The sequence below is a fragment of the Solanum stenotomum genome, chromosome 3 (assembly GCF_019186545.1).
Source record: "Solanum stenotomum isolate F172 chromosome 3, ASM1918654v1, whole genome shotgun sequence".
Lineage (NCBI taxonomy): Eukaryota > Viridiplantae > Streptophyta > Magnoliopsida > Solanales > Solanaceae > Solanum > Solanum stenotomum.
In genome coordinates, this window is record NC_064284.1 from 42,105,445 (window position 1) to 42,120,171 (window position 14,727).

Here is a 14,727-nt window from a genome sequence, read left to right on the forward strand (position 1 = left end):
CAATTTACGATCAATTTTAAAGCACAAAGTTTGGGGAATCAACATTTTAAGCAATTTAGGCACATTTACGAAACTAAAGTAGGCAAATTAGCACAACAACTAAGATTTTAGTACAGGACCGGCACACATCAACATGATTTAAACAATTGCATTCGAATTCAACTGCTATTTAAGAGTTCAGGGTTCTGAAAACCAACCTTTATGCCGAAATAAGAATTTGAAACTAGGCGGTAATGAAATCCAACTTCGAGCACGAGATCAATGAGCAAAAAGCGATAAAAATGTAGAAATCTAGAAAATCTAGAGTGCGGGTGTGATTGTATAAGGCTAAAATGAGGGAATATGAAAGAGTTTGAAATTTTAAACCTTTGGCATTTTAAAACCTTTCAGTTTGCGGCCCTTTCAACGATATTAGTCGTCCTCGCAGAACCACTCAGTGATGCGCCAAGTGGTGACTTACCTCATCGAATTTTACAGGACCTCCAATCAACCTGGTGGTCCAAATGGCGGAGAATGTCGGGCTCATCGACTTGTTCGGCGAGTTGCCGATTTGTCCAAGGCCCACCGAAATTTATACACTCCAACCTGATATTTTCCTAAGTCCAACGACGCTCTAAGTCGGGTTCGCGAACCTCTTCGGCGAGTCGTCGACTGGACTCTTGGCTCACCAACCTGCATTTTTTAAATACATTTCACTTTTCCACCTGCACAATCAACACCTATTATTCAAAAACAAAACACAAAGCATTAAAAACTTGGGTTGCCTCCCAAGAAGCGCCTTAGTTAATGTCGTGGTACGACGCAAGTACCCACTCAAGCTTCGTTCTTGGGGTTTGCCATAGTGTCACTAGGCAACCCTTCTTGTTTTCTTGAGTTGAGATGAGACGAAGCATGGCCCATTTGGGTCTCCAGTAGTTTAATAGATATGGAATGAGAAGTAATCATCTAATTTTGCATTGACACATTCTCTGTTATCTCTGTCAACACTATGTTGTGTTCTTCTATTTTGTGGAGAATGCGTGAGAGTATCTCTTTTATATGTCCATCCTCATAATCCATGGGATTTTTAAGCTCATAAGGAGGAATGTACCTATCTTTCTTTTTGTACAACACTTCAAATTCCATGATATTTTTTGCCAAGAGATCTAGTTGGGGCAACATTTTGGCTAAATTTGGGTCCCTCTCTGTCTCTTTGTTGATCTTGGTCATGCGATCAAGGAGTTGGGATACTATTGCATAGGGTTGTTGCATTATACCACCCGGAGAAAGTAGGTCAGCCACTCCTCTGTTCACAGGACCAAGACCTCTATAGAAATAGTCCAGTAGCATCTTATCTGGGATTCCATGAGTTGAGCACTGCAGCAATAGTGTCTTAAATCTCAACCACATCTCATGGATTGTATCACCCTCCAATTGCTTGAAATCTTGGATGGTATCCCTAAGAATCATCATCTTCGAAGGAGGGTGACCCACTTGATTATCATCGTTACCATATATGCTCATTTTCACTATTTTAACAAGCAACACAAAAACCAAAACTAAAAGTAAGCGGATTCAACTATGACTAACATGAAAACAATTTAACTTCACCAAAAGAATTTCAAACAACACCAATCCCCGACAGCGGCGCCATTTTGATTTAACATTTCAAGCACACCTCAATCAACGATTGTAAATCAGTATAAAACTCAACTAAATGAGTTGGGGTCGAATCCCACAGGGAGCGGTACATGTTTCAGATTCAATTGGGAAGTAAAAATATGGTCAAATCAATCATAGTAATAACAATTATCGAATAAAGACATCATTCAAATCAAGGGGTGACACGAATGTCAAATGGGGGGTTTTGGTTTTGATTAACAACTACAAACAGTCACAAACAATATGAATTAACAATATAGAGACGGATTCTTGGGATGTGATCGATTATAGGCTAATATAGACATATGGGTAATTGCAACTATTAGTAAATATCTAGATATTAGTGAGTACGCTGGACTATAAGGGAGGTAATTTTCTCTCGAACAATTACCCTAAATCAAGCGATTTCTCTCAATCATCAACAAGCATGCAAATTAATAGCAACCCACTACTTAATCAATTCACTCTTTCGAGATAAATGTGTGGGATTGGGTTTGGGATTTACTCTCTCAAGCTAAACCCAGATCAACCCAATACCCAGAAACCATCAATCAAAAACCTTAGTTCTAAAACCACTCTCTCGAGCAAGCCAAGAACACAAACATAGAACTGCATTTGCAACTACAATTCTTAAGTTAAACCATAATTAATGATTGAACTCACTTTTAAATAGCATTTAAACTAACAATTAGCAATACCCATAAGCTAAATCAGCCCATAATCACATTATCTCACCCTGAGAATTGGGGTTTTAGCTAGACATTATTAAAAGGTAAAAACAGTTACCCAATTGATTATCCATCAACTGGGTAAGAGTGATTTCATCTTTACAATGTTCCAATTTGATGAATCTCAAATATCCACTTCAAATTTCTCAAAAGTGAATTTCTTCAATCCCTCAAAGCTAAGGAAAAAACTAGAGAAACTCTCTCAAGACGCTCAAAACTTAATAATAATGTCTTAGATGAAAAAAAAGATATCAAATGAAATGTTCAAAAATGTATTTATAGTCACCAAAAATGTGCTGCGAAGAGTCAATCGGCAAAGTAAGTTTCGCTCGCCGAACCACTCGGCAAGCTGCCCTTTGGTCTCTTCCATCGCACTTTTTCCTTGGCATTCAGCATCCTTAAGGTCTGTAACTTTGGGCAATCTATCTTGGCATCACGGAATCACTCGGAAATAAGTCGACTGCTCTTTTTCATCGCCAACTTGGTTCCTTCCTTCAGAGCTTGGAACACTGGAACTTTAGGCATGCTGATGAGCCACTCGGGGACATGTCGAGTGCTCTTGGCGATCCTCAAGCTCGCCCATCTTCATTTCTTCAGCCTGCTTTGTTCCTTTTTGCTTGTTAGTGTCCTTGCTTTGTTCCTCAATCCATATTTCTGAAAATCAAGGATTTAACATCAATTATTGGCACAAATTAAGCATTTGAGGACACTAAATCTATATAAGCAAAGCCCTAAATGAGTCCAAATCTCTGACTCATCACACTCCATTCTTATTTGTGAGGAAGAAAGATGGTTCACTTAGAATGTGTATAGATTACTATCAGTTGAACAAGGTTACTGATACGCTCAAATTACACCTCCCTACAGAAGTATAAGCGATCGTTATCAATTAAAGAACCCAACTTGTAGGTTGGGGTTGATCCCACGAGGAAAATGGTTTAGACTTTACTTTAACCAACAATTATATTCAATTAGTCAAATTACTTCCAGAAACAGGTAATTAAAGGGGGGGTTCTGTTTGTGTGAAACAAATAGTAAGAATTTAATAAGTAATCAGTAATCAAAACTCAACTTTGGTTGTTATCCAGATGAGAGAAATAACTAGGGTATACGTGTTCCCCACAAGCTCATAATGCAGTAATCCTAGTAACAACAATCATTTCCTAGTGTATTACATGCAAAGTGATAAGTTAGGTATCTATAAATCCTTGGTCCGGCATCTAGAGAATTTCACCCCGCACCTTGGTCCGGCTACGTGTGTATAATTTACTAACCCTTACCTCTACCTCATATTAGACATCATAATCGATGTTTGGCTTAGTTATTACCTCGCACCAATCGACACTAGCCTATTAGATAGTATCACACTAAATCTATGTTGATAATTCTTTTCTCGTTAATTACCTCCTTGGTCCGGCAAGTAGTAACAAGGCAACTTCTAACGTTGGCCACCGTTAAAAAGACTTTTAAACGAAAGAATTATCAATGCATGCAAAACACTATTCAAGAATTGCTTATTTACTATTCATACATTGTTAATCGCTCATGGTTCCCACAACCCTAGTTGTGGATTTAGTTACCCATATTAGCAAGAACACAATTCATAGTTTTAGATGAAGAAATCATGAACTTACGTAAAGAGAATAATAAACCCAGAAATTCAACTTGAATTGCAAAGCCAAAATCTTCAAAACGAACTTAGGAAATCAATAATTATTAGGTTTTCCAATTAATCTCCCAAGTCACAAAGAAAAACTAGAATAATAATGTCTAACCCCCAAAAACGAGGTTTACATGCCCTATTTATAGAAAACAGATCCTAAATTAAAAGGGAAACAAATTAAGGAAAGTTTGTTTAGGCACGCATCTTCATTCCACGAGACTGACTTATGGACCGTCAATGGATCTACGGTCCGTAAGTCCCTTCCGTCAGCCAGGACTTAGAAAATATTTCAGCTTCCAAAAATCAGCTTCTCTGAAGCAAACGACGGACTTGCAGTACGGACCGTAGATCGATCTACGGTCCGTCAATCCCCTCCGTAGCTCCACACTTAGAATCTTCAAAAATCAGGTACTGGAACCCTCGCAGTATCAATCTACGGATCAATCAGGACGGTCCGTAGATCAATCTACGGATCGTCAATGGCCACCGTGGTTCCACACTTGGTCAGATTTCCCTGATTTGTCCTCCATACCTTGCCTGCTGATCTACGGTCATCACCCACGGACCGTCAATGGACCTACGGTCCGTAGATCACCTCCGTGAATGCCCTTTTTCTGCATTTCTTTCAGTTGTCTCTATACTTCCGCGCCTGAACATCTTTCCTACAAAATACGATAAAAACACATAAAAACCAATACAAAAAGGCCCTAGACACACACAACTTGTAAGTGAAATGTATTAGAAATACCGTAAACTCCCCATCTATCAACACCCTCAACTTAAATTCATTGTTTGTCCTCAAGAGACGCACTACGACACTAAACGACACTTGTATAGAAGCAAGCATTTCAGGCCCAACCAATCACATGGCTCTTTACCCCCCCTCACCTTTCAGGTGCAACTTCGTTCTCTTAGACTCGACAAGCTAATCCATGCAGATCAAACCATGACACAGATCGACCAACTGACACACAACATACACCTTCTCACTGTCACCAAGGTACCAACTTTCCGACAATGTAACTAGTGCCCTTACTTCAAACGAAATCCCTTTTTCACAAAAAATGAATGTCATTCATGGTACAAGGATTTATTCAACACTCACACTCAGAAGTAATTTCAAATACAGTTAGTGCTTAATGCCATAAGAAGCGAAGGGAATGAGCTCGGTTGCTTCTCCTCCACACTTCTTTTTCTCCGTGCCCGTTCCGCATGCTTGCCCTTATTTTCACTGCTTAAACTCTCCAAACTAGACTCTAGGATCACTATAGGACTTTATTGGCTTGTAACGTAGGCTCAGGGTCAGGTGTGGTACATTTGGGTACTGCTTAGTGACTTTCTGCCCTTCTTGACATTACACTAGGCTTTTAACCTCTTTTTGCCCTATTTTTGCCATACTATCGCTTTACCTTCTTTCCCTTAATTTTCTTCAACCACGGATGTGACTTTAGACTTTGTAGCTCTTTTTACTTTTATTTTATTTTTCTTTTAGCTTTCAACAAGTCACATCCTTTCCTCACGTTTTCTCTTTTTTTTTTCACATCACTCTTTTCATATCCTTTTTTCTTTCAGTTTCCTCTTTCATAGCCACCCTCAACTTATGGATTTTCCGTTAGTTGAGGTGCACAATACCCAATGTCGGGTCAGGGCCAAGATCGAAGTTACTTTTTATATTAGCCACCCTCAACTTAGGCTTTTGGCCTAAGTCGAAGTGCAAATGTCCAAGGAGGGATCGGGGCCAACATAGTAGATTATGGGAAGGTTAGTTCGAGGTTTGGAAAGAAATGGTTTACTTTTAGGCTCAAAGTTGGATCAAAGGGAGCAGTTATTTCATTTGGTTGGATCCTTCTTTTAGGCAATTTGTGGACTTTTCAGAACAATGTCCTATGATCACTTCCTAACCTCTAGATTGAATTGTCTTAGCAGGACTAACTGGGCAAGTTCTAGTTTTGCACAAAAACTGTTTGAACACTCAACGATTCTCACCCACTCTTGGCACATAGTATCATTATCAGATTATCAGATTACCTAGTTCAAGTTTTAGCTCAAGTCATGCCATCAAGTTGATTCATTATTATGTCATACTCAGAGCCAACACATTCAACTAATTGTAGCCTACAACTTCTAGCATACATCCCAAAATCTGACGGGTATCATTTTTCATAAGCCATCATGCTTCTTTCTTTATCATGCTTCTACACATACAATCCTAAGACATGTCGGTTCAACAAAAATTAAACAGTCTCTTGGGGGAAAAGAACACAGACAAGAAAACCCCAAAAGAGGATTCATGAGTTGGGTTATTCAGACTTCACCCTATCACTCACAATCCATTTACCCTACCCCCAACAGAAAATAGATGCACTTGTCCCCAATGCATACAAAAACATTAAAAGAAAATGGATTGGGTGAAGCAAACCTGTGGCGCAAAGTGTCGGCGAATCATCAACAAGCAGGGGGTCTAGTTTCCCGGGGCCCGCCCCCAAATTCATTCAAATTCAAGATCTTTTACATCACTGCAGGAGCGATTTTTGTGATTTTGTTTCCATCAGGTATCTTCTAATTGCATATTTATCTCGTTTTTATGAGCATTATATATCTACACATCTACACTTTCTTCTATTTTCATAGGGTTTTGATTCAAGAATTTGTTTATCCTTTTCAATGGCTGAAATTGATACTCCGAGGAGGGTTACTAGAGGTATACATTTATTTGACAAATTGTTGGATGAACTACTTTCTTTTGATTTGTGTATTACTCAACAACAAGCCAAAAATCTAGGCTCTATTGCTACAATGGAGAATGAAAGAAGAACAAAAAAGGTTGATGACCATATACCCTTAAATTTGCTTGAAGAAATCGAACATGCAAAATTAGTAAAGAGGAAAAAAGGTTCCGAAGTGAAAACTAATATTGAAAAAAGGAGAAAAGTCAACAATATTGATTCAAATCTATCTCAAGTTCTCAACACATGTATTGTGTGTCATTGCCATTATGGATTGTCCTCTTGTATTTAAATTGTCAGAAGATTTGATTTCGTATGTATATAGTTGTTAAAAAGTGAGTACAAGAAGAACATGAACAAAAAAGAGATTGAGGGTTCTTTGATTGTCAATTTTGTATATAGTAGAATACTTATATACATAGACATTTGTATTATTATATAACCACAAGTTGAACTGTTGATGCGTGAATACAATTATATTTGAATACATAAGTACTTTGTCAAATTTAAAAAGTTCATTAGGGAATTCAAGTATAGTTGGATACATCAATACTATATTGTTGGCCTTTTCAAAATTTTATATAGAAGAATACTTATACAGTTTGATACCCACAAATTGTATCTTTTTTGCTCGTTTGTCTAATGTATCCATACTTATACAATTTAATATCCACAAATTGTATCTTTTTTGCTCGTTTGTCTAATGTATCCATATTTTTGCTTAACAACAGTGTTGAAATGTATTCATATTTATATACATAGATACTAGTATTGTTATATAAGCACAAGTTGAAATGTTGATTTGCAAATACAGTTATATCTAGATAGATAAGTATTATATCCAAGATAAAAAAAATTGATTTGGGAATACAAGTATAGTTGTATCCAACGTATTCATTTTTGTGTTTAACAACAATGTATTCATTGTATTCTATATTGGTGTATTCATTTTTTGTTTAACAACTAGTGTATCTATTGCCATGTAGTTCACCTATTCAAAATCGAAATACTTAACCTTCATTCACAAATTCAACAATTTGCTTACATACAAAATCTTGAATTAACAAAAAAAAAATTATTAATACCTTTACAACGTCAAAATAAGAAATATGGAGACAACAAGAAAATTGAGTATGATGTATCACAATTTTTGTTAAACTGATAAAGAATATGACCTGATATGTCTTTAAATAAGTAATTTTTAGTTATAAAGTTAAATTATGGGAAGTTGCTCGTTGTATGGGCGTAATGTAAGGATAGTGGGTTATATTTAGAGTCAATTCCTTATTTAGTTTGTTTTGCTTAAAGATGTATTAATGTATAAATAAAAAAAATAAAAAACTATACAAAAATACAGCAAAAAAGTGATATAAATTGTAGTCATTTATTGTAAATAACATACTTATAGCTATTGGTATTTATTAACCCTATAAATATAGTTATTTTTGTAAGTTGCTCTATATATATTATAAATTAATTTCTAAAAGTAACTAATCTACTAAATTTTTGGGGGGTCGATAATCCCAATAAACAATATTAAATTGTGACGATTTTCTAACCTCCTTAATAAAATCACCATAAAAAGATTTATATTGTGGGGGTTAGAATAATATGCCACAAAATGAATTATTAGTGGGATTTTTAAAAGCTCCCACAAGTTAACCGCCAAAAATTGAGCATTTTTTGGTAGTTATACCTTCCCCTTGGTCAACAGAATTTTTACCCGGTCTTTTTTTTTTGCAGACCAAAATGAAAAGTCGTTTCCTTCTGATTAGGAATTTAAAAAGGTGATTACTTGAAACACCCTAACTCAATTTCAAGTGGCGACTCCGAAAAATTACTTTTACTTTAATTGGTAAAAACCTTTCAAGCATCGAAAAATGGGTGTGACAAGAATTCTAACAAGAAGCTAGAGAAGGCTCGTGGATCACAAGACGCAGGTTTCTCTACAGACTACAAGTTTAAGAATTCAAGAATTCAAACGTCCAATTTCAAGAAGGACCAAGATCAAGACCACTGGATTTCAAAACAAGCTTAATGCCCTTGAATTCAATTAAAAGTCAAGATCAAGATAAAGTTCAAGTTCATCGAAGATTCAAGAACAAGCTTCAAAGCCCTTAGCTTGAATCCAAGATCAAGTTCATCAAAGTTCAAATCCATATAAAGTTCATCAAGTCCACAAATCAAGATCAAGACTACAAGATTTAAGAATCAAGCTCGAAGCCGTTAAATTCAAGTATAGGTTGATATCAAGATAAAGTTCAAGTTAAAGTTCATCAAAGATCCAAAAACAAGCTTCAAAGCCCTTGAATCCAAGTTCAAGTTCAAAAACAAATTCAAGATCAAGCTCATGAGCCCTTGAGCTATTTTTGAAAAGACGAATCAGAGGAATAATAAACATTATAACACTCGCATTTTGAAATCAATAAGACAATTTTGTTGCGTTATTTTTCAGTCTTGATAATTTTTTTCGGATTCAAATTTTACTGTCTACACATGTACAAATAATATAATTTTCTAAAGCCTTACTAGTAGGTAAAAAAGTTGTTTCCGATCAATAGACCCTGGTTCGGAAAAAAAAACTTGCTTCAACAAGTCTTAATGAAAAAACATAAACTACATTCAAAAAAAATAAATTGCTTCAACATGTATCAATTAAAAACATAAACTAATATGAAGGACTTCTAAAGTGCAAGTCATCTTATTATTATTATTATTATTATTATTATTGTTATTATTATTATTATTATATAGTGAGATAACATAATTACAAGCATGTGTCCATCGCTAGGGGGACGTCGTATCGGATGCCATACTTATATATATTTCAGTTAAGTATTAATATTAATTCTAACCCATGATTGGCCTACCTAACTAGTAGTAGAGCCTAGAGGAAGTAGAAATTAAACAAACAGCTAGGATAGTAGAATACTTGTAAATAAATAAATAAAAATAATTAATCACATTATTAAACTACGAATAATTGCAGCTTCTGGACTCTCTGTATCTATTGTGGATAGCAACTGAGAAAGTCGATCACTAAGGTCATTCACTTCTCTGTTCAAGCTTCGAATGTAGTTACATGTTTCTTGAAGCACCTTTGTTGCTGATGCCTGCAATGTGAAAGCAAATTAGTATAACTTATATACATAATATAAATGTGCTTTTTAATTTGAATTGAGCTAGCAGTTATGTTTCAATTTTTCTATATATATGCAAGTAGACATTTAAATTTATATAAAATTGAACAAATAGATTTATGCGTCTTATGTGGTATGCAATGTGTATTATGTCAAATATGATATATGTGTATACTTGTTCAACTTTATACAAATTTAAGTTTCTACTTGTAAATATCCAAAATTAAAAGGCAAAATTAAAAGGCAAAATTATCAGCAAAAGATAAATTAAATAACACGTTTATGTATCATGAAAATTATGAAGATAGGTAACTTATTCTATTTTTAAAGTTAATAATAATTTCATTTTATTGTGAGCCGTTACCATCACTTTTAAGTGATTTGATAGTGTTAAATTTGTTAAAGCATCATTGTATAGAATATTGGCTTGAGTTAATTTGCACAATAATGCGTTGCAAATCTATAAAAAGGCCAAGTCAAAACGTACAATATTATTGGGTGTTGGGACCCAAAAGCATGGTCCTAGAGTGAAGAACAAATTATAAAAATCATATGTTGCCAAAATTTGTGCTGTTTCCTAGAAAAAATACATCAACAAAGGGAGAGTCTAGTCTATTTTCTTTTAAAAGTATTAGTACATCAACTTTTTGTTTTCCAATTTTTGTCTAGTCATAATAGGATGTTCACACCTCATCATTTCAGTACAAACACTACATTAAAAATATTTTTAACGACAATTAATTAACGATAATAGCTTAATTGTCGTTAAATATATATTTTTTACGGTAATTAGCACTCATTATATATGTCCTTAAAAAATTGTGTTACTTCAACGCTTAGATTTGTGCGTAAACAAGGGTTCTAAGTTGTAACTAATGAAATATTGATAATGAAAAGCTCATAAAAAGTTGCTAATTATTTTCACTTGTCCACTTTAGTGTACTAGTATATATTTTCGCGCGTTGCGCGGATAAATTAATTTCATAAAATATCAAATAGCTCAAATATTTATAAGTCTTTGTCCTTTTAACAATTTATTTTATGGAAAATAATATTAATTAATTGCTTATTTAAGCTAAGAGCAATTGGAGATAGTATAAACTACTTATTGGTATAAATTAACAAACTATATTTACATACTTTATTTATTTATAACTTTCTTTTCCACTTATAATCTAAAATTTTAATTATTTTTTAAAAGTTAAAAACTTCTGTAAAATATATGCATTTATTTGTTATTTTATCCTTGTTTTATAATTTTTTTATAAAATAATATTATGAATTCATGAATGGTTCTAACTTAATTCTAACTTAATTTTTTATTATGTATTTAATAATTTATAAATTCATTTTTTTTGTGCTGATATGTGACCGTTGACAGTTTTTTTATCTAAACTATATATTTAAATTGAGAGAAATATATTGAATAAATAAGATCAATTCAAATACTTATATATATTGATAATGAAACTACATTTACTTATAATAAAATAAAATTGCATCTCATATTCTTTGGTATTTAATATAAAAAGTAGTGAATAAAAATATGCATTTTTTCTCTTTGCATCATGTAGTTTACTCTATGTCAATCTTTTGTTGTTCATTGTCAAATTTCCAAGTAATAGGATTGAATTAATGAAGAAAAAGAAAAAGCTCACATATATATTTGAGATAAACTTCATATAAATTTTCTCATTAAATTAAGTTTATATGAAATAATCAAAATAACTGAAAAAAAATTGGATAAAAATTGAAGCAAAAAAAAACACTTGAAAATAAGACTTGCAGAGGAATTGTTATTTTTACATCTCACGTTTTAGAAGAAGTTGGTGGAGTAGTCTATTAATAGGATAATGGTGGTTTAAGAATTTTATTAGTTAAAAATTTAAAAAAATTTAATTCAATTTTTAAACTGATTGTGGTTAATGCAGTAAGAAGTTATTTATCATGAGAAGTTAATAAACCGTTTTGAAATTCAAAAAACATTAATCAGATAAAGATTCGGATCAATTCAAATTTAAAAATTAAAAATAATATAATTTTTTTTATATATTTTTAATATTTTCGTAAATTTTTGGTAGGGAAAGGACTGTATATGTATATTTTGAAACCGTGAAATTTTATTTATATTATTTTGTGTGTCTGTCATTTGGAACATTTGTGAAAACTTATAATAATAATAATAATTTATTATTTTAATAATAATAATAATAACAATTATTATTATTATTATTATTATTATTATTATTTTATTGTTATTATCATAAGGAAAAGTATGTTTGTAATTGTTATTTTTATTTTTCAGCTTTTACATTAATTTTAAAATTTGAAATCATTCCTTAAAATTCTCTACTGATTGAAATTGTTCCTTAAAATTCTGCACGGACTAAGGTGGTGCATTTTTTTAAAAAAAAAAAAAATTAATAATCACCCTCACTTTTTGCAATCTTTATTTCTATTTATAAATAAATAGTGATTGAAAAAACTCTTTTGCGGATTTTAAGATAAAAGTTATCCTGAATTTTTGGCTATCATATATTACTATTTTTATCCAATAAATATTTTAATAATAAATTCTTTGTGTAGATTTATTTGTTTAGATGTTGTGGAAAGATTATTATTATTATTATTATTATTATTATTATTATTATTATTATTATTATTATTATTATTACTACTATTATTATTATTATTACTATTATTATTATTATTATTATTATTATTAAATAGAAAATTCTTGTTAATCAATTCTTAATTATATATATTTAATTATTTTTAAAAAAGCTCAAAATTCAAACTAATAATGATTTAGGTGGTTACTAATAATGAGTCGTCCTTATCAAACTTTTTCAGTTTTCTTTTTTAAATATTTTAAATTCAAATTAATAAAACATTAACGAATTTTAATTTTAGGAAAAAAAAAAAGAAACACAGAATGATTTAGTTGGTTACTTCTTTTTATTTATTTTTTGGTTAATTTTGAATACAAATTTTAAACAAATTGAAATTATTTTTTGAATTTTAAAATTGTGAATTTTATTTGTGTTGACACGTGTCACTTTTTTCTTCTCCTATTATATATAAATAGATGAGGAGAAAAACAACGTTTTCCTATTTATATTACTTTTACTATCAACTTTTAGTGTGACATTTTAATATTTATAACTATTCGTTCAAAATCATTTCTTAAGTTTATGAAAAACTATACAGCAATTAATTGATATGAGTGTTATAGTTAAATACATATGCACTTATTTTATTATTCGTTATGGAGTGTCTAAAATATATTGTGGATTAGTAAATGTGAACCAATTGTACCAAGTAGTAGTATATATAGTTAAATACATACTTTTTGGCAACACTTTAACTTCAACTTTTCACGTGGCATGTTTAAGACCACAAAATTAAGGATATTTTTGTACATTTTGACATAACTTTAATTTAGAACTATAAGATTAAAAAATCTTCTTTCTTTTCTTAAACTCCATTTCAAATCAAATTAGATCATTCTTTTTAAAACGGAGAAAATATATGGTATGATACTGAACTTTATGCAAGTACCAAAATTATTCTAAACACTGCATTACTTTATTGAAATTTATGCAAGTATACATAGGAGTACTCCATTGCCTTATATGTACAACCAAAAGTGCCAGTAATGTAACAAAAAATAACCCCACACAGACAAAGAGGACAGCCGCTATTCTAACTTGTTCTCATTTTCCATTTTGACATTTTAACTCAATCATGTTCCATTTAAATTTTTCAACTCGATTTTCTTATATAATAATGTAAATACAAATTAGTAGTAATTTTTATTGTTTCATTATTTTTATTTACACTCTTTAATTGTCGTTTTGCACTTTGAAAATAGTTGTCCATCCATTCAATTTTCTTTTAAATAATAATTTCTTTTCAATAATTTTTGCACCAAATTTAACGAACGAAAGTTAGTTGGTTTTCTTTTTAAAAATACATTAACAAGTAGTGTTATTAGCAACAAATCAAAGTCTTTTTTACCTATGCTAAAAGTGGTTTCTCTTTACCCATATTGAATCCGAGTTAAAATTTATGAAGCGAATATTTGAGCTAAACTTCGAAGGTGGAATTATTTCAACACGCATTAAATAATTTATATCAGGTAATTAATATTGTTTTTACTACTTATTTAATAAGTGCTACATGAAAAACAGAATTTGAAGGTTAAAATGAAGGTGAAGATGGAGTAGTAAATGTAAAATTCGAAGCATGCAAGAAATAGATAGAAAGAAAAAAAGAAATGTTATGTATTTTTGAGGTGAAATGAAAAGAACCTTGTTGGAGCGACGAGTTTGAATCTCAGGAAGAAATTGGTGCAACTTGGAAACAAGTTCGATAATTTGATCATCTGAAATCCTAGAAGAACCTGGTGATGATGATGATGACGACTGTCTAGACCTTCTGCTCGACATGTTTAGAATTATAAATGTCTTCTTCTTGTTTTGTTTGGAACTAACAAATTGAGATACGTAGTGGGAACTTAAAAGGGAAGAAGAAATTATAAGACTTGTAAAAGAAGAAGTTACGGTATTAAGTAAATGACTAGGAGAAAAAGTGATTAACGAACGAGCTTTAAAGGAGGTCATGGACCACAAGCATTATTTTAAAAAACAAACACAACAAGAGTAAAAATAAATTACTATACTCCTTATGTCCCTAATTACTTGTCCACTTTTCCTTTTTTAGTTGTCCCTAATTACTTGATAAATCAAGAAATAACAATTTTTTAATCTATTATACCTTCAATTAATTACTTTGAAAAAGGTAGAAATTTTTGAAAATCTTAAGTT

General features: G+C 31.7%; 1 protein-coding gene across 1 annotated transcript; it reads right to left on the reverse strand.

The window, feature by feature from the left end:
* Positions 1-9,718: 9,718 nt before the first annotated feature.
* LOC125858602 (transcription factor PRE1-like) lies at positions 9,719-14,349 on the reverse strand. The gene is made up of 2 exons (XM_049538431.1): positions 14,212-14,349; positions 9,719-9,871 (listed from the first exon to the last, which is right to left on the reverse strand). Exons 1-2 carry the CDS (start codon positions 14,347-14,349, stop codon positions 9,719-9,721), a joined length of 291 nt encoding a protein of 96 aa, XP_049394388.1.
* Positions 14,350-14,727: the final 378 nt, after the last annotated feature.

Bases quoted from the DNA above. Each gene is read 5' to 3' on its own strand.
- LOC125858602 (XM_049538431.1), bottom strand. From the start codon at position 14,349: ATGTCGAGCAGAAGGTCTAGACAGTCGTCATCATCATCATCACCAGGT. The intron at 9,872-14,211 runs GTTCTTTTCATT...TTCACATTGCAG, and splicing joins AAACTCGTCGCTCCAACAAG to GCATCAGCAACAAAGGTGCT.